Source organism: Loxodonta africana, chromosome 6 (genome assembly GCF_030014295.1).
Source record: "Loxodonta africana isolate mLoxAfr1 chromosome 6, mLoxAfr1.hap2, whole genome shotgun sequence".
NCBI classification, from domain to species: domain Eukaryota; kingdom Metazoa; phylum Chordata; class Mammalia; order Proboscidea; family Elephantidae; genus Loxodonta; species Loxodonta africana.
Window position 1 is genome coordinate 5585839 of NC_087347.1, and position 27264 is coordinate 5613102.

Below are 27264 nucleotides of genomic sequence, written 5' to 3' on the forward strand. Positions count from 1 at the left end.
GGGGGACAAAAGGAAAAGAAATGGTGGGTACACATAACTGGCGCTGTCCCCAAATACGACGTCTAAGCTGGCTTCTTCTCCCCTTGTTCCTGATAGGCTTGTTTTTCCACAGATTATTTATGGCAGATGTATTACATCAAAACACAACAAAGATACAGAATGATTACTCTCAAGGCTACCGCCTACGAGACTGGTTGTTTCCCTTTGTTCTTATCCCTGTCTGAAGAGACAGGCTTTTGTAACACACGCGTTCTGGGCGTTTACCTTAAGCAAGCCTCATGTCCTCAGTGGGCTGTGGTGGCCTGCACCTTGGCAAATGGCTGGTTTCTCTGGCAGCCAAGACCTTTCACGTGCTCAACTAAGAAGGAATTTGTTTCCTTTTAACTTTATTTAAAAAAAAAAAAAAAAAAAGCACATGCACACAAATTCGAAGTTATCTTCACCTATAAAAGTGATGAACTGTGTCCTTCATTTCGGAAATTTCTTCACTAGCTTTCTTTTTCTGCCTCGATAACTTAATCCTTTATCTACCTCCAAATATGGTTCTTTTTCTACCCTAAAAAGACTACTTTTCTGATTATAGAGACAATGAATGAATGTTCACTGTGCACTATTTCAAAAGCACAGAACAGCACAAAAAAGAAAATGGATTTGCTGAGGGGGCACCGAGTTTCCGTGAACGGTGGTGGATATATCCGCTGGAAAAGGAGACGACGAAGGCGGCACCACACGGAGGATGTAATCAATGGCCCTGAGTTACATGCGTAGAAGTGGCTGACTTGGTGAGTGTTTTCTTGTGTATATTTTCATCGCAATAATAAAAAGAAAATAGAAATCGCACGTATTACCACCCCAGAGACCGCCACGGCAACCCTCTCGTGAATCATTTCGCACTTCATCAGTCTCAAATGGCTGTGTATTATTCCATCGCAGAGGCTAACAAAATCTGTTTCGCTGACTCCCTGTTGTTGAACATTTAAATTATGGGCAAATTTTCCTGCTATAACAAATAGTATGAAATGACCATTCCTTGCTTATAAATATGTGCACATCTCTCTCCTTCTGTTTGGATGATCTTCAAAGTGGCATTGCTGCATTTTAAAAAATGCATTTTTTTTGTTTAGGTTGTCCATTGCCTTTCAGAAAATGCTATCGATTAAGACTCCCATCAGCAGTGTCTGAGCCGTTATTCTTGGCACGTTCACCAGGGGTTAATCCGTATCTTCAAATCTTTAACACATTTGCTCTGATTATTTTATACTTAAGTAGGGAACAACTCTTTATTGAATCATCCATCTTTTTACCACCCATTTCAGCTATCATTGCTATCATGCACAAAACATTTGATTCTGGGTTTTCTATGCTTTTTGTCGTGTGTGTGTGCGCGCGCACGCGCACACGTGCACACCAGCATCACAATGTTTGATTCCTGATACATTTGATATAATTGCCGCATTTGAGTGCCAATGTCTCCTTTAAAAAATAATATTTCCTTGAATACATTTGTTCACCTTTTACAGATCAATTTTAGTGTATTTTTATAAAGTTTCAAAATGTGTCACTGGGACTTTGATTACATTGCATTTGATTTATTACTCACTTTAGGAAAAAACTGACCGTCTTAATAATACTGAGCCTTTTGTCAGGTCACACGGCTTGGTCTCTTCCTTTAAAATGAACAACAACATGTTGTTGTTAGGCGCGGTTGAGGCAGTTCCAACTCACAGTGAGCCTATGTACCACAGAATGAAACCCTGCCTGGTCCACCATCCTCACAATCGTTGCTGTGTTTGAGCCCACTGCGGCAGCCAATGTGTCAATCCATCTCGTTGAGGGCCTTCCTCTTTTTCGCTGACCTTCACTTTACCAGGCATGATGTCCTTCTCTAGGGACCGATCCCTCCTGATACCATGTCCTAAATATGTGAGATGAAGCCCCACCACCCTCACTGTTAATGAGCATTCTGGTTGTGCTTCTTCTGAGACAGACTTGTTCGTTTTTCTTGCAGTCCATGGTATATTCAGTGTTCTTCACCAACACCGTAATTCAAAGGCATCAATTCTTCTTTGGTCTTTCTTATTCATTGTCCAACTTTCACACGCACATGAGGCAACTGAAAAAACCATGACTTGAGTCCAGCACACCTTAGTCCTCCAAGTTACATCTTTACTTTTTAAGTAAACGTAGTTTACTGAAAAGTCTTGGAAGTAAAACTAGCTGAGGAAGTGGCTGTATTTTAGTGGTGAGCAACAGACCTAATAGTTATCCAAAATCAACTGTGCTGGGCTAGAGGGAGGTCATGCTGCACTAATTATACGAATCCCTGATGGACTGTCCTGTTTAAAACAGAACTGAAACTAGCATTTACAGGAACACTTAGCAAAGATCGAGAACCCCACAGAAGTATTTATGTCATCAAGGCACTTTTCAGAGGCATGCCTTTGACTTCCTGCAGCTGAGTTCAGACACAGGCCAATCTGCTCTCCTAGCTGAAGGCCAGCTTTGGATAATTAGCTAAGGGCGTCGCTGGAACACTGGAGTGCCATGTAAATTGCTGATGATCTGAGAATGGGCTAACAACAGGGCTTCCAATGGTTTGTTCCAGTTCGAACCCCTGCTAAGAATTTGCATTTTGAACAGGTTCCTGGGTAATGCTGCTGGTTAGGCACCAAGTCTGACAAACACTAGCAGAGCGGTGGTTCTCAAAATGTATTATACATAAAGGAATCACCTGGGGATCTTGGTAAACTGTAGGTCCTGATTCAGTTTATCTGGGGTGGAGATGCAGATTCTCAGCAAGGGTTCAAACTGGAATGAACTGGTTCAAAGCCCTAGCTAATAAGGTAGGCTCTCCAATTGGCTGTGGGCTTTATCATAAAATGAAGCAATAGTCAGAAGCCTAGATATCAAGTTCAGTCACACACAATCCCTCCTCTCTGCTTTTACTGTTTGGTGATGACAGATGACTTCCATCAGGGACCTTCCATAAAAGCTTCTGGTTCTAGACGACATCCCAAACTTTAGTATTTTTTATAACCATTACTCTACCAAATCCCCACAAAGAGACCTAACAGGATAATGGGCAAATTCTCCATCATCCTGGGAGCTAGAAAAAGGCACCACTCAACTTCCACAATCCCTGATGACTGTCAGTAAGAAATGGTACCAGAACAGAATGGAGTCAAGTAGCTTGCAGAGGAGGTTACAGATGCGGGGGTTCAGTTCATGGGAAATGAATTCCAGGCCTGCTGCAGCCCCAGTCGGGGGCAACCTCAGTCTTCGATAACTACAGGCAGAGAGAGGCGGGGAGGGTGGCTCTTTTGAGGGGCCGGGAGTTCTGTTCTGTCAGTCCTTGCTGAGGGTTGCCCCTCCCAAGTCAACTGACAAAGGGGGATAAAGGCTCAGTGCCCCCAGCTGGCTGGAGACCACCACGGCACGTGTCAGTCTGCGAGAGGAGACCCCATCCTATGCTATTTTTTAGGAATCCCAGAGCGGAAGAGGGAAATGCTATTGTTTCATCTTTGATTGTTGTTATTGTTTTTTATGGCAGGGTTTCTTAACCTCAGCACTGCTGACATTTTGGGCCAGGTAATTCTCTGTCACAGGGTGGTCCTGTTCCTTGCAGGATACTCAGCAGCATCCTTGGCCTCCACCCCTAGAGGGCAGTAGTCTCTCCCCTCCCCAGCTGTGACAAAGTATCTCCAACATTGCCAAATGTTCCATTTGGCAAAATTGCCTCCAGTTAAAAACCACTGATTTAGGGCAATAAAAACCAGTTGCCATCAATTCCGACTCATGGCAACCCTGTGTGTCCAGAGTCGAACTGCACTCCGTAGGGTTTTCATGGCTGTGACCTTTCCGAAGCAGATTGCCAGGTCTTTCTCTTGAGGTGCATCTGGGTGGGTTTGAACCGCCAGCCTTTTGGGTAGTATCTGAGGGCTTAACTGTTTGCATCGCCTAGGGACCCCTGTGATTTAGGGCAAAAGAGAAATTAAAGGCTTTGGACAAAATAAAGTGTATTTCTGACAACCACAACATCTCCGTGTATTTGCCTGGAAACAAGGGGCTGCTTTCCTGCTGAGTGGCAGCTAACCCCAGCAAGGTTAGGACTCAAGGTCAAACTCTTCACATAATTGCTTCCATTTTCCAAGGCTACTTTGCTGGGTAACCTACAGGCTCCACCCCAGCTCTAAAGATTACTTTTCTGTAACATATACTAAAAATATAAAGTTTTGTTTTCTTAATACCTTTACAAAATGTTTCAGGCCACACAAGATATTGAGGATGAAGGACAGGCTAGAATCAGACAGAAGGAGCTCAGAACCCTGGCTGCGCATTTTCCAGCTGTGTGGGGTCAAATTCCTGATGTCTCTGAGGTGCGATTCTTCTAGACTGTAAAATAGTACCTCATCCACGGGAGTCTCCTGAGGAGTAAATGATAGCAGATTCCTTAAGGCCTTTGCCTCAGCACTTCTCTCCTGTTGTAGGTGCCTGGACTTCTAGTCACTGCCCATCTTCTCGTGGTGTGCCCACCTACGCATCTTGCCCCAGGGGAGAAGAAACAGCAGAAAAACAGTGAGATGTCCTGTTGCTGTGTGGGATTTTATTTCTCCTCATGAACCGGGCAAAACCCAGAGCCCAGCTTCACCTGACTGAAAATAGAACATGCGACCTTTATAAACATCCCTGAATTAACACGGAATAACCCCCAAATAAGCAAACAGGTGTGGTACATTGAAAAAGAAGGCTTTGTGGTCTCACAACCCACTCAGACCAGGCCGGCAGAGGCGGCAGGGGTTTGGGTGGGGTGAGGGTGGAAGGTGGTTGATGGGGCCAAGATGACAGCTGATTTCATGGAGCTGACGTCAGTCGGCCCTGGCTGAAAAAGCCTTGTTTCAGAGCCCTTATTGGAGGAAGCAAATTTGGGGAAGGGGGAGGGGGAGGGGAGAGGAAAGACACATGTGTGTGCACTTGCACTCACGCAATTCACACTCACACAGACTGTCCATAAAGACTTTCACACACACTCCTATACAACAATCACACGCAGGCCTCACACACACACACAGACTCACACATTCACACTCATACACACAGGCTGTCCACACAGACTCTCACACACACTCCTACACAACAATCACACACAGGCCTCACACACACACACACACACACAGGCTGTCCACACAGACTCTCACACATTCACACTCACACAGACTGTCCACACAGACTCACACACTCCTATACAACAATCACATGCAGGCCTCACACACACACACACACACACACACACAGAGACTCACATTCACACACACACACACGCTGTCCACACAGACTCACACACTCCTACACAACAATCACACACAGGCCTCACACACACACACACAGACTCACACATTCACACTCAGACTGTCCACAGACACACACTCCTATACAACAATCACACACAGGCCTCACACACACACACACAGACTCACACATTCACACTCACAGACTGTCCACACAAACTCTCACACACACTCCTACACAATCACACACAGCCCTCACACTCACACTCTCATACTCACACACATGCACACACACTCCTACATGACAATCACACACAGCCCTCACACTCACACTCTCATACACTCTCACACACATGCACACACACACACTCCTACATGACAATCACATGCAGACCTCACAGACTATCACATAAACACACATGCACACAGACACACACAATCACACACATGCAGACACACACTCACAGACTATCACACACATGCACACACTCTCACAACCACACATGCACAGATGCACACACACACATTCACACACAGACTCTCCCTCTTACACACCCTCCCTCCCTCTTACTCACCCTCCCTCCCTCTTACTCATACACTCACACACACACACACACCCTCCCCCCCTCTTACACACACACTCACACACTCCTACGCAGTTTTAGTCCCTAAGAAGCGTCGCAGCTCCTGTTTCCCTCTCTGACTCAGGGCTCCCAGAAGGAAGAATCACCATCATGGGCTTGGCGCCCCAGCCCACTCCGTCTTCCCAGACACTCATCCTGTGGTGAGTCACAAGCCTCTGGTTTATTTAACCACTTCAACAAGCTGGATTTCCTCCAGGTGCTTTGTGGGGCAACAGGGAATGCGAACTGGGAGAGGGGTGGGAAGGGAAAGCAGGGATGACTCTTGACTAGCGGTTTAGAAACCAGCATGTTTCCCCCGTGCTTCCAGCTAGAATGGAGACCAGGCCGGGCCTCCAGGCGTTATTCAGACCAGTTAGGAGCTCTGACTTGGCGTTAGAGCGCCCCCCAGGGCCCAGAGGACACGGTAGCCTCATTCCACCCCACTTGGTGGACCCTGGGGCGCCATGGAACTTCGACAGACGGATTTGACTGAGGTGGGCTGTCCTGCCCCCAAAGAAAATAAGAACCCACCGCGAACCTCACGCATGAACGTAGCCTGACAAGCTGAGAATCAAGGCAGCTCGTAGGAATGTCTTCATTTTAGCTGATGTGGCACTCACAAAACCAGAGGAAACAGGAGATTTGAGTAAACAAAGACGCTGCCTGAAACTTTTGGGAAGGCCTTTATCTGACAACTGTTGATAAGATCAAGGCGAATGCCTAAATAATGTTTTCTGCATTTGTTTCTCATGCTGTTTAAAAAAAACTTTTTTTAAAGCAAAGGGGAAAACAGCTGCCAGGAGTGCACGAAACAAAGAGATTTAACTTCTTTTCAAAGCAGCTGAAATCTAGTGATTTACTGGGGCTCAGATGCAACTTTTATTTTTTTAATAATATTTTTATTTATTTTACTGTGCTTTAAGTGAAAGTTTACAGTTCAAGTTAGTTTCTCAGACAAAAATGTATACACACATTGTTACAGTTGCTCTCCCTATAATGTGACAGCACACTCCCCCTCCCCACTCCGGATTTCCTGAGTTCATTCGACCAGCTCCTCTCTGTCCCCTCTTGCCTCTGCCCAGGAGCTGCCCATTTAGTCTTGCGTATCTACTTGAACTAAGGACACTCTTCACAAGTGCTATTTGATGCCTGTGGTCCAGCCTAATCTTTTGAAGAGTTGGCTTTGGGATGGTTTAATTCTGGGTTAACAGAGAGCTGGGGGCCATGACTTCTGGGGTTCCTCCAGTCTCAGTCAGATCATTAAGTCTAGTCTTTTTACTAGAATTTGAGTTCTGCACCCCATTTTTCTTCTGCTCCGTCAGGGACTTCCTGTTGTGTTACCTGTCAGGGCAGTCACTGGTGGTAGCCAGGCACCATCTAGTTCTTCTGGTCTCAGACTGATGGAGTCTCTGGTTTATGTGGCCCCTTTTGCCTCTTGGGCTAATATTTTCCTTGCATCTTTGGTGTTCTTTAGTCTCCTTTGCTCCAGGTGGTTTGGGACCAATTGATGCATCTTAAGATGGCCGCTTGCTAGCTTTTAAGACCCTAGATGCCACTCACCAAAGTCGGAGGCAGAACATTTTCTTAATAAACTTTGTTATGCCAATTGACCTAGATGTTCCCCGAAACCATGGTCCTCATTCTCCTGCCCCTGCTACTCTGTCCCTCAAAGTGTTTGGTTGTGTTCAGGAAGCTTCTTAGCTTTTGGTTTAGTCCAGTTGTGCTGACTTCCCCCATACTGTGTGTTGTCCTTCCCTTCACCTAAGATAATTCTTGTCTACAATCTAGTTACTGAATTCCCCTCACCCTCCCTCCCCACCATCATAACCATTAAAGAATGTTTTCTTCTGTGTTTAAACCTTTTCTTGAGTTCCTATGATAGTGGTCCTATACAATATTTGTCCTTTTGTGAATGAGTAATTTTACTCAGCATAATGCCATCCAGATTCATCCATGTTGTGAGATGTTTCTCAGATTTGTCATCATTCTTTATCATTGCTTAGTATTCCATTGTGTGAGTATACCATAATTTGTTTACCCAGTAGTATGTTGATGGGCACCTTGGTTGCTTCCATCTTTTTGCTACTGTGAACAGTGCTGCAGTGAACATGGGAGTGCATATATCTATTCATGTAAAGGCTTTTATTTCTCTAGGGTATATTCCAAGGAGTGGGATTGTTGGATCGTATGGTAGTTCTATTTCTAGCTTTTTAAGGAAGTGCCAAATCAATTTCCAAAGTGGTTGTACCATTTGACATTCCCACCAGCAGTGTATAACTGTTCCAGTCTCTCCACAACCTCTCCAACATTTATTATTTTGTGTTCTTTTGGATTAATGCCAGCCTTGTTGGGATGAGACGGTATCTCATTGTAGTTTTGATTTGCATTTCTCTAATGGCTAGTGATTGTGAGCAATTTCCTCATGTATCAGTTAGCCACCTGAATGTCTTCTTTGGTGAAGTGCCTGTTCATATCATTTGCCCATTTTTTAATTGGGTTGTCTTTCTGTGGTTGAAGTTTTGCAGTATCTTGTAGATTTTAGAGATTAGACCCTGATCAGGTATGTCCTAGCCAAAACTTCTTTCCTAGTCTGTAGGTTGTCTTTTTATTCTTTTGATGAAGTCTTTGGATGAGGATAAGTGTTTGATTTTTAGGAACTCCCAGCTATCTGGTTTCTCTTCTGGTGTTTGTGCATTGTTAGTTATGTTTTGTATTCTGTTTATGCCATTATTAGGGCTCCTAGCATTGTCCCTATTTTTTCTTCCATGATTTTTATTATTTTAGATTTTATATTTAGGTCTTTGATCCATTTTGAGTTAGTTTTAGATTTTCTAACCAGAGGACTCCCTTTAGTATTTCTTGTAATTTTGGTTTGGTTTTTATAAATTCCCTAAACTTCTGTTTATCTGGAAATGCCCTAATTTCACCATCAAATTTGAGAGAGAGTTTTGTTGGGTATATAAAAATTCTTGGCTGGCAATTTTTTCTTTCAAGGCTTCATATATGTCATCCCGTTGCCTTCTTGCCTGTGTGGTTTCTCCTGAGTAGTCAGAGCTTAGTCCTATTGACTCTCCTTTGTAGATGGCTTTTTGTTTATTCCTAGCCACTCTTAAAAGTCTCTCTTCATCTCTGCTTTTGGCAAGTTTGATTATGTCTTGGCGACTTTCTTTTGGGATTTACCCGTGAGGGATTTGATGAGCTTCTTGGATAGATATTGTCTCATCTTTCAGGATAACAGGGAAATTTTCTGCCAACAAATCTTCAAAAATTATCTCTGTATTTTCTGTTATCCTCCCTGTTCTGGTACCCCAATCACTTGCAGGTTATTCCTCTTGATAGAGTCCAACATAACTCTTAGGGTTTTTTCATTTTTTAAAATTCTTTTATCTGATTTTTCCTTAAATAAGTTGGTGTCAAGTGCTTTATCTTCAATCTCACTAATTCTGACTTCCATTGCCTCAATTCTGCTCCCATGACTTTGTTTGCTGTCTCTCTATGGATTCTTGCAGCCTGTTAAATTTGTCATTATGCTCTTGTATAACCTTTTTAAGTTCCTCTCTTGCTTTGTCTGTGTGTTCCTTGGCTTGTTCTTCATTTTGCCTGATCTCTTGAAGAGCTCTATATGTTTATCTTCTGAATTTTACCTCTGGTAATTCCAAAAATTATCTTCCTTCAGAAGGTTTCTTGTTTGGTCCATTGCTGAAGCCATCATGGTCTGCCTCTTTATGTGATTTGATATTGACTATCGTCTCCAAGCCGTCAATGAGTTATTATATTTATTTTATATTAGCTGTGTCCTAGTTTGTTTTGTTTTGTTTTGATATGCCCAAATAGGCTGGTCATGTTAGCTAGTTTGGTTATTGGCATCTTTGAAGCTCTCATGTCCTGTCACCAGGTGGCTAGAGCTGTTACCAGGTATGTGAGCCCAGGAGTCCACTTACTTTTCTTGTATGGATTCAGCTCAGGTGTCCAGGTAGTCAGTTGCCAAGTGTGTGGTGCAGGCTCTCACTACAGTCCTAGACAGGCATGGGTGCTGGAGTACGCACAGGTATCTGGCTGTACTGGGGGTCATGTGCTGAGCAAGGCAGGGGGCTGATGGCTGCCCCTGAGTGTCTGGGTGGAAGGTGTGTCCCTGTTCCCTAAGTGGGTGGGTTTTGCCGCCAGACTATGGGCACCCAATGCTGTTGGCTGTAAGGGCTAGGAGGCACCACTTATTCTTGGACCCCTGTCACAGGTGACTAGGTAGACTGAGTGAGCCACCAGTCCTCAGGCCTCTAATGTGGGTAGGTGAGAACCCTGCTTAATGGGCATGGTGGTATCAAATGTCATGAGTTTGTCACTCCACCATATAGCTGTTAGACTTCAGTTATATACCCTGTTGTACTGTGCTAATGAGGGCCTATGCTGCTGAAATGGGTCCACACAGGTCTATGCAGGGGTAGAAGGCATTCAATGTCTGTGGACCCCTTATGCCTGTGCCTAGGCAAAGGGCCTGTGCCTGCCCTGAGTTTCCAGCTTAGGGGAGCTGGCAGATTATTGTTTCCTGTTTGTTAATTTGTCCCTCTCCAAAGCTGGGAGAACAGCTCAGAGCACACGACAGATCGACAGATCGTACTTCTGGCCCAAGGGGCACAGCAATCACTGAAGCCAGACTGGGACCCTGAGCAGAACAGGGACAGGGCAGGTAAACGGTAGAGAGGTATCTCCCAAAGGGGGGAATTTTTGATCCGCACAGTAAGTTGGACGCTTGTACTCATCTTTTGGTGATTGAGTGCCATTTCACCCTGGTTCTAGAGGTTTGTGCAGACTCTCCACTGCTCAGTCTCTCCCAATGTGGAAAACACATCCTGAGCACCACTGCCTGCCTCAGCCCACATGTGCCAGCCGATCCAGCCTGAAGGGTACTGGTGCCGGACAGATCAGGACCAGCAACTCCTTGTGGCTTCTGAACCATCTCTCCCTCCCCCTGCCGCTCAGTCCTACTCAACTTTGTCTTTGATGTTCAGGGCTCCTAGATTGTCATATATAATCGATTTGCTTATTTTTTCGGGTCTCTGTTGTAAGAGGGACCACAGGAAGTGTCTGACTACTTCTGCATCTTGGCCCCGCCTCCTCACAACCATCTTTAAAATGTTCCTTCTTCTCGCCAGACCAGCTGTCATATGTTTTGAGTTTTCCTGAACGAAGTCAGTACCTATCTCTCCTGAACACTGATGAGATTTGGGGCCAAAGGAGGAAGGCCTCCAACCTTCCCCAGAAGGAAACACAGGTTAGAGGGGAGCAGCCCTATGTGTGGAGACATCTCTGAAGAAGGAGTGAGCTAACCCACTCAGTATCTTTACTCATTCCTTACTACATTTACTGGTTCCGCAAGTACAAACACATTCTTAATTTGGATGATACCAGAATGGCTCAAAGTTTACACTTTAAACTTGGAAGGAAGAAAAAAAAAACTTCTTTGTGGTAGAAAAATTTAGCCAATTGAACAAAAAAAGGCCAACTCTAAAATCTTTTTCTTGTAATGCTAAGGAAATTCATTTCTAGACTTAGAAATTTTCATTTCTCAATTTTCAAAATGTTGCAAATTATTTTCAGAGATTGGCATTAAGGACATGGAACGTGTTGACATTCACATATTTAATGGTTCTTCAAGGAGCTCTGGTGGTGCAATGGTTAATTGCTTGGCTGCTAACCGAAGGGTTGGTGGTTCAAACACACTCCCTGCTCCTCAGGAGAAAGATGTGGCAGTCTGCTTCTATTAAGATTACAGCCTTGGAAACCCTATGGGGCAGTTCTACTCTGTCCTACAGGGTCGCTAAGAGTCGGAATCGATTTGACGGCACACGACAACAACAAGGGTTCTTCAATCCTAGTATGACATTTATAAAAACAGATGAAACATTTGCTGCCCCTCCCAGTTTTTGTCTAGACAGAAAAAAACACACATAACAAAATAGCTCAGCAAGTTTAAATTGACGCATTTGAACAATGGAAAAAGCTTCAATTTTTTTGTTTTTAATTACAGAATGGGTTTGTAAATGCAAAGGTTCTAAATATATTTTGGAGTTAATTCAGTGGTCAATTACTCCAGTAAAACATTTGCTGCCTTGACAGAGAAGAGGTACAGCAGGGATGAGGGGGTCCTTCTTGGGCACAAATTTTAGTAAGTTTTATTTTCATTTTCATCTAGTTCAAAAGATTTTCTAGTTTCTCTTGAGACTTCTTCATTAAGCCATAGGTTATTTAGAAGTATGTTGTTCCAAACAATTTTCAAATATGTGGGGATTTTCCAGCTATCGTTCTGTTACTGATTTCAAATTTAACTCCACTGTGATCTGAGAATATACTTGGTGTATCTTCTAGTCTTTTAGATTCACTAAGGAAATAGCTGCAAACATCCATTAATAATCAGAACACGGAATGTATGAAGTCTGAATCTAGGAAAATTGGAAGTCGCCAAAAATGAAATGGAACACATAAAGACCTATATCCTAGGCATTAGTGAGCTGAAATGGACTGTTATTGGCCATTCTGAATCAGACAATCATATGGTTTATTATGCTGGGAATGACAAATTGAAGAGGAATGGCATTGCATTCATCATGAAAAAGAACATTTCAAAATCTATTCTGAAGTACAACACTGTCAGTGATAAGATAATGTCCATACACCTACAAGGAAGACCAGTTAACGTGACTATTATTCAAACTTACAACCAACCACCAATTCCAAAGGTGAGGAAATTAAAGACTTTTACCAACTTCTGAGTCTGAAACTGATCAAACATGCAATCAAGATGAATTGATAATTATTAGAGATCGAAAGGCAAAAGTTGGAAATAAAGAAGGATCGGTGGTGGGAAAATATGGTCTTGTGACGGAAACCATGCCTGAGATCACATGACAGAATTTTGCAAGACCTTTTTTCAATGAACATAAATGGTGACTTCTCATGTGGACCTCACTGTATGAAAAACACAAGAATCAACTAAACAAGGCCGGGGGCAAGAGTGGAACAGACCATCACTTGCTCATATGCAAGTTCAAGTTAAAACTGAAGAAAATTAAGACAAGTTCACTAGAGCAAAAATATGATCTTGAGTATATCCCACTTGAATGGGGAGACCATCTCAACAATACATTTGACTCATGGAACACTAATGACAGAAGACCAGAGGAGTTGAGGGATGATATCAAAGGACATCATACAAGAAGAAAACAAAAGGTCATTGAAAAAACTAGAAAGACCAAAATGGATGTCAGAAGAGACTCTGAAACCTGCTCTTGAATGTAGAGTAGCTAAAGCAAATGGTAGAAATGATGAAGTAAAAGAGCTGAACAGAAGATTTCAAAGGGAGGCTCAAGAAGACAAAGTATTATAATGACATGTGCAAAGACCTGGAATTAGAAAACACAAAGGGAAGAACACGCTCAGCATTTCTCAAGCTGAAAGAACTGAAGGAAAAATTCGACTCAAGTTGCAAATTTGAAGGATTCTATGGGCAAAGCATTGGAGGACACAGGAGGCATCAAAAGAAGATGGAAGGAATACACAGAATCACCATACCAAAAAGAATTGGTCGATATTCAACCATTTCAGGAGGTAGTATATGATCAAGAACCGATGATACTGAAGGAAGAAGTCCAAGCTTCACTGAAGGCATTGGCAAGAAACAAGGCTCCAGGAGTTGACAGAATTCCAACTGACATGTTTCAACAAATGGATGCAGTACTGGAAGTGTTCGCTCATTTATGCCAAGAAATCTGGAAGACAGCTAACTGACTGGAAGTAATCCATACTTTTACCCATTCCAAAGAAAGGTGATCCAACAGAATGAGGAAATTACTGAACGATATCATTAATACCACACAAGTAAAATTTTGCTGAAGATCATTTAAAAGCAGTTGCTGCAGTACACTGACAAGGAACTGCCAGAAATTCAAGCCGGATTCAGAGGAGAACTTAGAACAAGGGATATCATTGGTGATGTCAGATAGATACTGGCTGAGAGCAGAAAATACCAGAAAGATGTTTACATGTATTTTATTGACTATGCAAAGGCATTCAACTCTATGGGTCATAACAAATTACTGATAACGTTGTGAAGAATGGGAATTCTAGAACACTTAATTGTGCTCATGAGGAACCTGTACATGGACCCAGAGGCAGTCATTCAAACAGAACAAGGGGATATTGCATGGTTTAAAGTCAGTAAAGGTGTGTACCAGGGTTGCATCCTTTCACCACATTACTCAATCTGTACGCTGAGCAAATAATCCAAGAAGCTGGACTATATGAAGAAGAACGCAGCATCAGGATTGGAGGAAGACTCATTCATGACCCGTGATATGCAGATGACACAAACTTGCTTGCTGAAAGTGAAGAGGACTTGAAGCACTTACTGATGAAGATCAATGACCACAGCCTTCAGAATGGATTATGCCTCAACATAAAAAAAACAAAAATCCTCACAATTAGAATAATAAGCAACATCATGATAAATGGGGAAAAGACTGAAGTTGTCAAGGATTTCATTTTACTTGAATCCACAATCAATGCCCATGGAAGCAGCAGTCAAGAAACCAAACGATGTGTTGGATTGGGCAAATCTGCTGCAAAAGATCTCTTTAAAGAGTTAAAAAGCAAAGATGATGCTTTAAGGACTAAGTTGTGTTTGACCCAAGCCATGGTGTTTTCAATTGCCTCATATGCATGTGAAAGCTAGACACTGATTAAGGAAGACCAGAGAAGAATTGATGCTTTTGAATTATGTTGTTGGCAAAGAATACAGAATATACCATAGACTGTCAAGAGAACAAACAAATCTGTCTTGGTAGAGGGTCAGCAAAAAAGAGCAAGCCCTCAATGAGATGGAATGACACAGTGGCCCAATGGGCTCAAGCATAACAATGATTATGAGGATGGGGCAGGGCTAGGCAGTGTCTCCATCTCTCATACATAGGGTCATTACAAGTTGGAACAGACTTGAGGGCACCTAACAACATTCATTTAAGCTTGTCTCTAACGTATCTTTATTCTTTGTCAGCCTACATATTTTATCAATTATTGGGACGATGTGTTGCATATCTCTGCTATGATTATTTGTTAATGCCTCCTTGTAATTTTTTTTTCCTGTCTTTATACATTTGACAGTGTATTGTCTTAGGACTTGGGACTTTCCAGCCTCTACAACCACATGAGTTATTTCCTTGAGATAAATCTCTCTCCCCACCCCTCCCCGTTCTACATATATATATACACGTTTCACTGGCTTTGCTTCTCTAGAGAACCCAGCCTAAGACAACATTTAATATAGCATCATCTTTTTTGCTTAATCTTGATCTGGTATCTATTCCATCTTTTCCCTACCATGGCGTTTTAGGTGTGTTCCTCATGTCAGGAGCATATACCTGAATTTTATCATGCAATCTGATAATCATTGTTTTTGAGTTTAGTTTGTTCACAGTTACCGTGACTGCTCGTAAGTTTGGATTACTTTTTACTATTTTAGTTTGTGTTTTGTATTTACCATTTTCTCTTTCCATACTTTTCCTTCCTTTCTTAATAGATTGAATTTGCATTCTTTCTTTCCCCTATCTAATGGTTTAAAGGAGTTCCCGAGTGGTGCACACTGCTAATGTGCCCGACTGCTAACTGAACAGTTTGAGGCTCTAGTGCACCCAGAGGTACCTTGGAAGAAAAGCCTGGTGATCTACTTCTGAAAACCAGCCATTGAAAACCCTGTGGAGCACAGTTCTACTCTGACACATGTGGGGGTGCCATGTCAGAGTCAACTCGATGGCAACTGTTTTTTTTTTCTTTCCCCAATGGTTTAAAAGCTATATACATTCTTGAGTACACTGCACTATGTTCACATATACTTGGTGTCTCTCTTTCCAGAGCTTCTCCTTACAGGAGGATTATATGCCAAGCCCTGTCGAGCTCTTCTCTCTCCGTAACGTTTCACACCAAGGCTGCTCTGTCACCTGGACCCGAGTGACAGTGACACAGAGCAGTGCCTTCGCTGACCCTCAGTGGGCACGTAGCATGGCACACAATAGACATTTGCCTTTGTAAGGCACCCACATTTGAGACTCATTTGTTAGTGCGGCGTAACTTAGCTTATCTTGACTAATACAGTAGCTTTCGCAAATAATGAGTTCAATCTAAAATATTGTTATTGTGCCCTCATTTTAGATTGGTAGTTAACCAAGCAGAGAATTCTATATTTATAATTATTTTTCCTCAGCACTGAATCTCAAATATCTTCCCAATAGCTACTAATAACGCGTGAACCAAAGACAAACACACCAGTTGTCATTGAGTCAATCCCAAGTCGTGGCAACCCCATGTGTGTCACAGTAGAACTGTGCTCCACATGGTTTTTAACAGCTGTATTTTTTAGAAGGAGAATTGCCAGGCCTTTCTTCTGAGGAGCCTCTAGGAGACTTGAACCTCCAACTTTGTTAGCAGTAAGTTAACCATTTGCACCACCCAGGGACTCCAGTATATGAATAACTAACATCATTCATTGAGTGCTTCCTAAAAACCAAACCCTGGTGGCGTAGTGGTTAAGAGCTATGGCTGCTAACCAAAAGTCGGCAGTTCGAATCCACCAGGCGCTCCCTGGAAACTCTATGGGGCAGTTCTACTCTGTCCTGTAGGGTCACTATGAGTCGGAATCGACTCCACGGCAACAGGCTTGGTTTGGTTTTTTGGTTTTTTTTGCTCAGACCTTCACATGTTTTCTTGTTTAATTCTCACAACAACCCCATTTAGCAATGGAGGAAACGACAGCTTGGTGGTTAAGTTACATGCTTAAGAACCAGGACTTCCAACTGCTTCGCTCCAGTTCAAACCCCTGCTGAGAATTTGCATTTCTAACAAGTTGCCAGGTGAGGCTAATGCTGCTGGTTGGGGACCAATTCTGAGAACCACTAGTAGAGCAGTGGGTCTCAAAATTTATGATACATAGGAATCACCTGGTGGCATGGTGGTTAAGTGCTACGGCTGCTAACCAAAGAGTCGGCAGTTTGAATCCACCAGGCGCTCCTTGGAAACTCTGTGGGGCAGTTCTACTCTGTCCTATAGGGTCGCTGTGAGTAGGAATCGACTCGACTGCACCGGGTTTTGGTTAAGAATTACCTGGGGAGCTTGCTAAACTGCAGAATCTGATTCAGTGTATCTGGGGTGGAATTGCAGGCTCTCAGCCCGGGCTGGAACCGGAACAAACTGGTTTGAAACCCCATTAAGAACCAACCAGAACCCACTGCCATCGAGTCGATTCCGACTCACATCGACCCTGTAGGACAGTAGAACTGCCCCATAGAGTTTCCAAGGAGTGCTTGGTGGATTTAAACTGCTGACCTTATGATCAGCAGCCGTAGCAGTTAACCTCTGCGCCACCTGGGCTTCCCCATTAAGAACACAACGTAGAAAACGGCAGAGTAACAGCTCACAACCAGAGCTGTCTGCTTCCAAAGGGCTATGCCATGCCAGCAGCTCAGCAGCTCGTCGCCACTGCTCCACTGGAGAAAACTGTGCGCCAGCACAGAGCAGACTCAGATCACAACTGGGGTGTCTGTATCACCACTCATCCACTATTCTCTCTCCTCACTCCCACTGAGCGAGTGGTGTCTACTTCCTTGTCCCGTTGGTTTTGTGCTTGGCCATCTGACTTCCTTTGGACAGCGGAACGGTAGCAGACACGATGTAAGAGGGATCTTAGGGAGCCCAGCGGGGAGCAACGGTCAAGCACTCGGCTACAAACTGAAAGGTCAGTGGTCTGAACCAACACGGCTAAGTGGGGAAAGGCCTGGTGATCTGCTCCCATAGACTGCAGCTTAGGTAACCCTGTGGGGAAGTCCTGCTCTATCACACGGGGTGGCTGTGAGTCAGCATCAACCTGAGGACACCCAACAACAGGCTGGTCTCACCCTGTGGGACTTGGGAGATTCCACAGCAGAAGAGCGTGGTGGGTGGCTGCTGGCCATTCAGAAAGCACTCGCGGAGTTGACGCTCAGCTCACAGCCAAGCGCAGCCAGCACACAGCTGGAAGCAGACCCCCCCGCCCGCCACACCGCACACCCCTGCACACCCCCGAGTGGAAGAATGAATGCTATTTGTCGTAGCCACTGAGTTTCGGGGTCGTTTGTTACCCAGTGTTGCTGTGGAAAGAGCTGACACAACAAGGCGAACACTGTGCCTGCTGCGCTTCGTGCTGGTCTGTAGCCCTAATGTCGCTGTCAGGCTGAAGCTGGCCGTCGGTGGACCTCATCAATCTCAAATGTTACAACTGTTATTTGAGAGTAAGCAACCTTAAACTTGAAAATATAAAAATATTAAATACACCCAGTGGAAAAAAATGGATATAAAAAATGGAAATAAAAGGATTAAAGAAAAAAGAAGTTGAATTCACCAATAATCTCAACATCTGGTGGTAACCATGTGTAAACATTTTGGTGTATTTCCTTTCATTCTCTATTTTCTTCAGCAAAACTAGTGAAATGTTTGCATCTTTTTTCATTTATTAGTTTTCCTTAAAAATATTTTTCATATATTGTTTCACACCATAGTTTATTATATGGTTGTGCTATTATTTTCTTAATCAACAAAAACACCAACAATAGTAAACACTTCTACAAAAAAGAAAAAAAATTTTTTTTTACAGCGCTTTCTAATTCCCAAAAAACCAAACCCATTGTCATTGAGTAGATTCTGACTCACAGCGACTCTACAGGACAGAGCAGAACTGCCCCACAAGGTTTCCAAGGAGTAGCTGTTGGATTCGAACTGCCGACCTTTTGATTAGCAGCCGTGGCTCTTCACCACTGCACCCACTAGGGCTCCAATTCCTGGACACTACTACAAGCACTTCACATATAAAATAGCTCATTTAATCCCATGACAACCCTTGTTTTGGACATTTGGAGGCTTCCTTTGTAGACGCTGTTTTCATTTTCTAAGTAACGTGGTGATGAACATTCTTTCCCCAAATCTTCAGCCGCATCTCAGATTACGTCTTTAGAAACAACCAGGAGCAGCAAGGTCGATGGGTGGATGGCCAAGTGATCTTTGCAGCATTTAAATTATGCTACTTTCATCTGAACATTCCAGTGTGAGGATCTCAAGAGGCTTGTTCTTCTGAGACCTTCTATCTAATCAGTCAGTTATGCATCGCCTCTGAAGGACTCTGGTAATTTGTCTGATCTCTTTCCACTGAGTGCCCCCCCCCGCCCCCCGAAGAGCGGTTCAGCATGATAGTTCAGATAAGTACCTTGGGCTTCGTGGCCCCACTACAGGGCTGCCTGAGCTTGGGCACTTGAGACCCTGGCTTTCAGTGTTTACAAAATGGAGACACAGAGATCTACCCTCCAGTGTTTTGTGGGGATGAAATAATCAGGGGCAGACTGTCCAATAGGCAAGATAAACACGGTGCTTACCTTGCTTACCAGGTCATCTGTAGTGAACAATTTCATTTTTCACCACATCAAAGACTATTTCTAGGTATGGCTGGCATCTATCTCTCTCCCAACCCCACAGCACTTCCCTACAGAATCAGAGCCTCTTTTCAAATTTACAGTCCCTGATAGAGGCAGATGGCCCAGGAAGCAAGGGAAACACAGGTTTCCTTGTGCTTCCTTAACAATCTGTAGTGAACAGTTTCAAGGATATGGTGAAACCCCTGTGAAATTGTTCACTACATGCGATCTGGTAAGCAAGGCCAGCATGGGTTTACTTGCATTTACTTAGTAATCTGTGGTGAACAATTTCACAGGGGTTTCACCACCTCGAGGACCACGCTTACCTGGCCTATTGGATAATCCGCCCCGGAAATGCTGTACATGAAAACGACAGCAGTGTGCTAAATTACAGTAAAGAGCTTTAGCTCAACACTAAATAACCACACGCTGCTGAGCTGACTCCAACTTATGGCAACCCCGCATGTGTCAGAGCAAAACTGTGCTCAGTAACGTTTTCAATCCCTGACTTTTTCAGAAGTAGCTTGCCAGGCCTTTCTTCCAAGGTGCCTCTGGATAGACTTGAACCACTCACTTTTCAGTGAGTCCCAGACATGAAATACATAGGCAAAAGTTAACATCAGTACTCAGAGCTGGCACCCCTCCCCGATGGCGAAAGGACGACTGACCACGGAGCAGAGGCATCTACACACGCAAACCTGCTTCCCAGCAGCGGATGTTGCGGTGGGCAGGAAGGCTGGATGTCGGGGCTGAGAAACCTGGCAAGTGGTTCTTTGAAAAATACCATGGCAGCTTCCTTCATCGGCTGAGGAAACACACCATCAGAGAGGGCTGCTAGTTGTCCTTCATGGCACTGATTTATAAATGCATTTCCCCACTGGCTCTAGAAAAAAACAGTGTATTTACAGAAATGCATTCAGGATAAAAAAGTAACAAAGGCAGGGCGTGAGGCTGGTAAGTAGAGGGAGAGAAAGAAATAGCAAGTTTAAGAAAAAATAAGTGTCATGTGCTCACGGAGCGCTGCCAGACAGACTCGGAATAAGGTTCTGAGCTTCAGAGCCAAGGCAGGGAGCAGCTCGAGCCCATTAAGGCAGTATCCACGCATAAGACACTCCCCGGACACTGAGACCTGCGAGGAATTTCTCACTGGGGGCTGGGGGCCTCCTGTAAAAAAGTTCCTTGGTGACATGGGGACACCCTATTTTTACCCCAAATACAACAATGAGTTTCCTCAGGCCGCTTCTCACAAGGTTCCCGTCTTAACTATTACTGCTGCTGTACCAGAAATACAAGTAGGGCTTTAACAGAAACTATTCTCTCACAGTTTAGGAGACTAGAAGTCAGAATTTAGGGCGGCAGCTCTTGGGGAAGGCCATCTTTCTTTGATGGCTCCGGGGGAAGGTCCTTGTCTCTTTTCAGCTTTTGTTCCTTGGGGATTTTCACGTGACCTGGCATCTACCTTCCCCCATCTCTGCTTGCTGAATCTGCTCTACCTCAAAAGAGGCTGGCTTAAGGCACACCCCCGACTAATCCTGCCTCCTTAACAGAACAGAGAAAGCCTATTTCCAAATGGGATTATAATCACAGGTATAGGGGTTAGGATTAGAGCACACATTTTTTTTGGGGGGGGGGGGCACGACGCACTCCATAACAGTCCTGTAATACAAGTACACAGCACCCCACCTAAAACGGAGTAGCTGTGAAGCCCCTACAGCAGGCTCCCCGAACTTCCCTGTGCACAGGAATCCCTGGGGTCTTGTTAAAATGCAGACGTTGATTCCGCAGGTCTGGACTGGGGCTCCCGGGTGATGCCCAACTTGTGGTCTGGGACTCGGGGAGTCCGCCAGGAATATTAACTTTCACAACAGAGCTTTGGCAGCCTGGAGAGCAGGCATCGGGAGTGAATTTTCTAAGAGCTGTGTGCTGCAAGCACAGGCCAGGCCAGGCAGCTGGGCTGACTTCCCCACGCGGCGACGCCACGGGCCGGGCACCCAGGTCGGAAGTGAGCGTCCTGTGCTCCCTGCAGATGGGACCATGTCCTCAGCGGGCCCAGCTGGGGTCCCCTCACACCAGTGACTCTGTCCTTGATCTTTTTCTCTTAGCAAACCTCTAGAATAACGTGGCTACATTTAAATTTTGTCTTTTTTTTTTTTTTAAATCTATCATACAATTGAATTTGATATTCTAAGTTCATAAATTACAAATGCATGAAAACCTCCCAAAAAAACTACTTGGTGGAGTCATTTAAATTTTTATTTTTTAAACATTAGGAACTCAGCTCAAATTCAGGAATTTTCTATCTGGCCAAATCTTAGTAAGCTCAGCCATTCCACTCTTATGACAGAAGGTACTGGAGTCTCAAGGGCCGATAAAAGAAACAAAACCAAAAAACTCAAATATGACGTCTCTTTAAAAACATCTAATAACACAGCGGCGGTTTCGCCAGCCTTCGCAGACTTCTCTCTCTGCAGGACTGTGCCCACTGCCAGAAGTGAGAGCGACCGGATATCCGAGGAAGGGAGCCATCGGAGGGCCCCGGGCATCAAAGGGATTCCAGCAGCGTATTTCCAACAATGAGAAAGCCTAGAGGCGATGAGGGATGCCTGGCTCTCACCAGCTGGCTTTCCCTATCTCACTCAGGAGGGTTTGAAAACGCAGCATCCGCCCTGCCCGTGTGGTTTCTCCCATCAGCGCCCTCTGCCACCCGGGGGAAGGGGCGGGTGGAAGTGCGGGAAAGCTGCTCTGCAGTTTCTGACCCCAGAGCAGCAGCTCTGGTCACATGAAAGGCGGCACATCACACAGAAGAACAAAACAGACATTCGGCCGAGATGATACTGAAAACCGCACTAAAACCTCCTCATCTCTTGAAAGCAGGCCATGTTAAATTGCCTTGGGCAGAATAAAGCAACGGAGAATGAACTCCAATATTTCCATTCAGTCGTTGTGTCTTCTGGGGAAGTGGGCTCAAGATTCCAGGTACCAGTCTGCTGGAAATCTGTATTTTAAGGGTGGCATCCAAGGGGCTTAAAGCTCCAGATGGGTTTGGCATTTCTTGAGCCAATCTTCTTTGGTATTCTTCACCCCCACAACTTCAGCAGCACCCTAATCCAGTCTTTAGATGTTATTTAGCCGACATGGAAGAAAGCCCTGGAGGTTACTTCCAAAAAATCAGCCACTGAAAACCGTATGGGGCTCAGTTCTACTCTGACACACATGCAGTCGGAACTGACTCAAGGGCGCCTAGTTTACTGGTTAGCTGGCACAGGATGCCTGTGACTAGGTTCTCATCACCTCAGGGCTTATCCTGCATCGAGGCTTCTTGCTGTCTGTCCTGAGTTACTCTTCTTACAGAACAGGGAGCAGGTAAGCAGTCGGAGCACAGGTGAGCAGCCGCAGCACAGGTGAGCAGCCGCAGCACAGGTGAGCAGCCACAGCACAGGTGAGCATTGGGAGCACCGGTGAGCAGTCAGCACTGCTGAACCCATACTCCTTTCCTGTGGCTCCTCGTGGTGTGACTCCCAAGGGGAAAGCGGCCTGGTTCCTCTTCTATTCTGAGCGGAACCTTCTCCTATGGCTTTAAAGCCATAGGAAAAAAAAAAAGCACAATTCGCACCTAGGATCCGTATATTCTGGTCAGGTGGGTAGACACAGCACAACCGTCAAAGCTCACTCATTCCTGGAGGACGTTCAGAGCACTCCTGGTTGTCCACTATCCCTGCTGACCCAGGAGGCCCTTGACAATCATTTAAATCCAGACACATCCACCCTGGTTTTAGTTTGTCTTTTGGAATCAGATAAACTCACGCAGTCTCTTCACTATGTTCCGAAAACTGCCTTTACTCAGAGAAGCAACAGGACCAGAGGAAACCTACTACTCTGCTGCAAAAAATAATCAGAATCCAAGGTTGTCCTGAACTCCATTTAAAAGGCAAATGTCAGCTTCCTCAAACCGCAGAAATCCAGGCACAGCTCATGAACAAGGACGTACTTATGCCAATTCATGCCTTGTTCCAGCCAAGAGTCAATAGGTATCTTTGTGTCCCCGTTTTTTATGCAGTTTAATCACAGGTTGTTAAAAATGCCCCAAACGCACTAAAAGCTACAAGACTCATGGAAAACAGTTATTCTCTCCCAGAAGATAGAAACAACCCCTACTCTTTGCTGTGTGTCAAATGTTTCTGAAGACTTTCCAGTATGTTCCACTGTTTTTCTCTACATTAATGTGAACACTGACACTGGCTTGTCTCCTGGTTGCAGTTTTACTAACGTTTCTCTCTGGTTTCTACTTACAGCACCCCAGCCTCTTGTGCTTACGAGATACTGTAGGAAAACTACCCTAAGCAAAAGGAGCCCTGCTGGTGCAGTTTTTAAGAACTCTGCTGCTAACTGAAAGGTTGGTGGTTCAAGCCCACCCAGCAGCTCCACGAGAGAAAGCCCTGGCACTCTGCTCCTGCCAAGATTTACAGCCTTGGAAATCCTCTGGAGACAGATCTACTGCGTTGCATGGGGTCACCAGCAGTTGGAATTGATCTGATGGCGAATGGGTGCACGCAGAGACACACAAAACCCCGACCAAAGGAGGAGACCTGGTGGCCCAACAGTTAAGTGCCTGGCTGCTAACCAAAAGGTTAGCAGTTTGAACCCACCCAGCGGCTCCTCAGGAGAAACGCCCGGTGATCTGCTCCTGTAAAGACCACACATGGGGATGCAAGTGAAAATCTAACTCGACGGCACCTAGCACCTCAAGCAAATTAAAAATTCTCCAAATGTCTTGAAGAGTAAATAGGTGTGTGTTTTAGCCTCTCAAGTCTCCACTTTTATTCCTCCAGCCTTATGAAGTGCCAAAGGACCTGCAGGAGACCAGGTCTCCAGGAGGGGCCTGCCCTGGCAGAGCCTGGCTCTTGCTGTGCCCAGATTAGCAAATGCCCCAGAAAAAGGTAGCTGCAGGTCACCTCTGTGTGGCTCTGCCCTCTCCTGAAACTTGTTCCTCTAACCCTCATTGCTTCAGGGGCTCTCGGATGCTTATATTCTTTCTGGATGTACCAATCTTTGCAGTTCTTGGCACAACTGTGATTCTGCCTCAAACACCTTGAACCCAGCAGCGGCAATCTGCAGGTACTTAACCCCATCCTCCCTGCCCTGTTTGTTTTTTACAGAAACTCACCTACGTGTCCTGTGAATATTCCCCGCATGCCAGATTTGGCTAACAGGTTGCTCATCAATGCCTTCATTTCTTTAACTCCCACATCTCAAGTACAGCCTTCATTGTGCTCATGCTCACCTGCTGCTGCACCAAGAACGCCGCACGGCTGGGCCGCGTGCCTGCAGAGCACCCCATCGTGCTGGCCCGTCCCAGGCGCGTGCCTACAGAGCACCCCATCCTGCTGGCCCATCCGGCTGCGTGCCTACAGAGCGCCCCATCGTGCCGGCCCATCCGGCTGCGTGCCTACAGAGCAGCCCATCGTGCCGGCCCATCCCGGCCACGTGCCCGCGCAGCGCCCCATCATGCTGGCCCATCCGGCTGCGTGCCTATGGAGCACCCATAATGCTGGCCCGTCCCAGCCACGTGCCTGCGGAGCACCCCATCCTGCTGGCCCATCCCGGCCACGTGCCTGTGGAGCACCCCATCCTGCTGGCCCGTCCCGGCCACGTGCCTGCGGAGCACCCCATCATGCTGGCCCGTCCCTGCTGTGCAGCACCACCCTGTGCAGCTGCTGCCACTAAGTTGATTCCAACTCATAGCAACCCTATAGGACACAGCTGAACTGCCCCACAGGGTTTCCAAGGCTGTCATCTTTACACAAACAGACTGCAGCATCTTTCTCCCACAGAGCAGCTGGTAGGTTTGACCCACCGACCTTTCAGTTAGCAGCCAAGCACTTAACCACTGCACCACCAGGGCTCCTTACTATCCTGTATACGGTTGGTTACTCAACCAGTCCCACTTTACTAAACACGTGGGTTGATCCTAACCGGCTATGACGAATAGGGCCCACTGTACAATCTGTATTCATATCTCAACATTCAAAACTGCTATCACCACTTTCTCATTGCTAATCTGTGGACTTCTGCAACTGCCATTCCTCAACCGTAAAACAGGAGGTTTCACAACATGACTTACCCACCACGGTTAAACAAAAGTACAACTTAAAAACTGAAAGAGCAGGCCGGTTTTTTCTTTGATAAAAACGTCACCTAACTTTGTGGAATACGCTTAGCTTAGCGTTAGCGTGACGAGCTCTGCTGCTTTTTTCAGAGCTGGTGCGAGGGCAGTGGTCTGATCACTATCTAGTACTCCTTCACCTAAGTACAAGTTTCTGAAATAAACTGGAACACACTCAAGGAACATCCGAAACAGCAGGGATTCCAAATGACAGTACACGAGGACTAGTAGGAGCAGGGTGTTCACTCTGAGAAAAGAAGAAATTGGGGCGAGAAGAGTTGCTTTTCAAACATATGAAGGACAGCCACTTGTTACAAAAGCACCAAGGAAGGAAGCTCGGCTCATCCGAATGAAAACCTGAGCCCTGTTTGTAAAACAACGTGCGTAACGTCAGCCAAGAAAATATGCTTAAAATGAGTGAAAACATGAATCATGCAATTATGACTATACAGGTCATTTCTGCTTAATTAGGAAACTCATATTTTAAGAGACACTGACAAACTACAACGTGTCTACAGAAAGAAGGCCAAGAGTGAAATTTCCAGAAACAACTTTGGCTGAAACAATGGAAGAATTCAATTAAATATTTATTGAACAAATGCAGAATGAATGAACTAGGGGGTGTTTTAACCCAAAGATACAATAAACAAGTTCAAACAGTAAGAGGGGTCACACAAGAAATGAAAGATTCATTATTTCTGTAAAAGGCAGAACTTGAACCCGGGGTAAATGCGAGCAGCCGGCAGGTGGCAGGAGTCACACAAACTCATTCCCAAGCTGCTTCTCCAACAGCACGCCCTGCACACGTCCCTTCCCCTCCTGAGAGGACATAACACAACTGCAGGCTTCTCACGAGCACCTTAAATGAGCTGCTCTTCCTGGGCACCCTCTGCTGCCAGCAATGGGTATACTCAGGCCATCAGGAGAAATCTCGTCGACAGCCTGGCGTATGAAGGAAATGGTCTTCTGTCCCTCAGCTGTACCCAGTGTCCCACATTAGTGATTCTCAGGAGCTTGTAGGGGAGGGGGGGAGCATATTTTCCAAAGAAGGAGAACCAGAATCCCTGGCAATGTGGCTACGGCCTTCGGGGGATGGACCCCCTCAAGCCCCAACGAATCCACCCCACCTCAGCCAGTGGCGCCAACAGGAGTGCCGTATGCTGAGGCACAGACACATGGGGACAGATGGGGGCAGCCGCTGCGCTACACGGAACCGCAGAGGGACAGACGGGGGCAGCCGCTGTGCTACACGGAGCCGCAGAGGGACAGACGGGGACAGGCGGGTGCGGCCGCTGCACTACACGGAGCCACAGAGCCACGCTTTACGAGTCACTGGGAAACACAAACCAGCCACCTAACACTGATGGGCTCCAGCTGTTACACGTTGCAAACTGAGAACCCTTTCAACAGCTAGTCAGCAACGACGTTTCAGGGCAAAGTACGTACAATCTACTCTGTATTACACACTGACTTCCTCACCTACTCAGTGAGGGATGCTGAGGTGCTTAATCCATTCTAAAAACTGAAAACAAACGTTTTACGTTTCTCCATTTGTCAGCATACAGGACTCTGAAGGTGGATCTCGGACTCGGGGTGGGAAGTCAGTTTTCAAGGAAAGCCACGTAATCGGTCAGCCTGGCTAACTGCTGCTCGTTGGGGATTGGTGGGACCGGGGCAGGCTCTGTGGGTGGAGAGAGAACGTATGTTAAGTC

At 45.4% G+C, this 27264-nt stretch overlaps 1 protein-coding gene across 2 annotated transcripts in view; it reads right to left on the reverse strand.

Annotated features, from left to right (window-relative positions):
- Positions 1 to 27264, reverse strand: part of COPS8 (COP9 signalosome subunit 8) — a 54132-nt gene that overhangs the window by 13241 nt on the left and 13627 nt on the right. For both annotated transcript variants that reach the window (XM_010597601.3, XM_003417901.4), the window contains one exon: positions 1 to 27233. This exon is cut by the window's left edge and continues 13241 nt beyond it. In XM_010597601.3, the coding sequence (XP_010595903.1) occupies positions 27154 to 27233 (80 nt within the window). In that variant the 3' untranslated portion in view covers positions 1 to 27153. The remainder of the gene's footprint in view (positions 27234 to 27264) is intronic.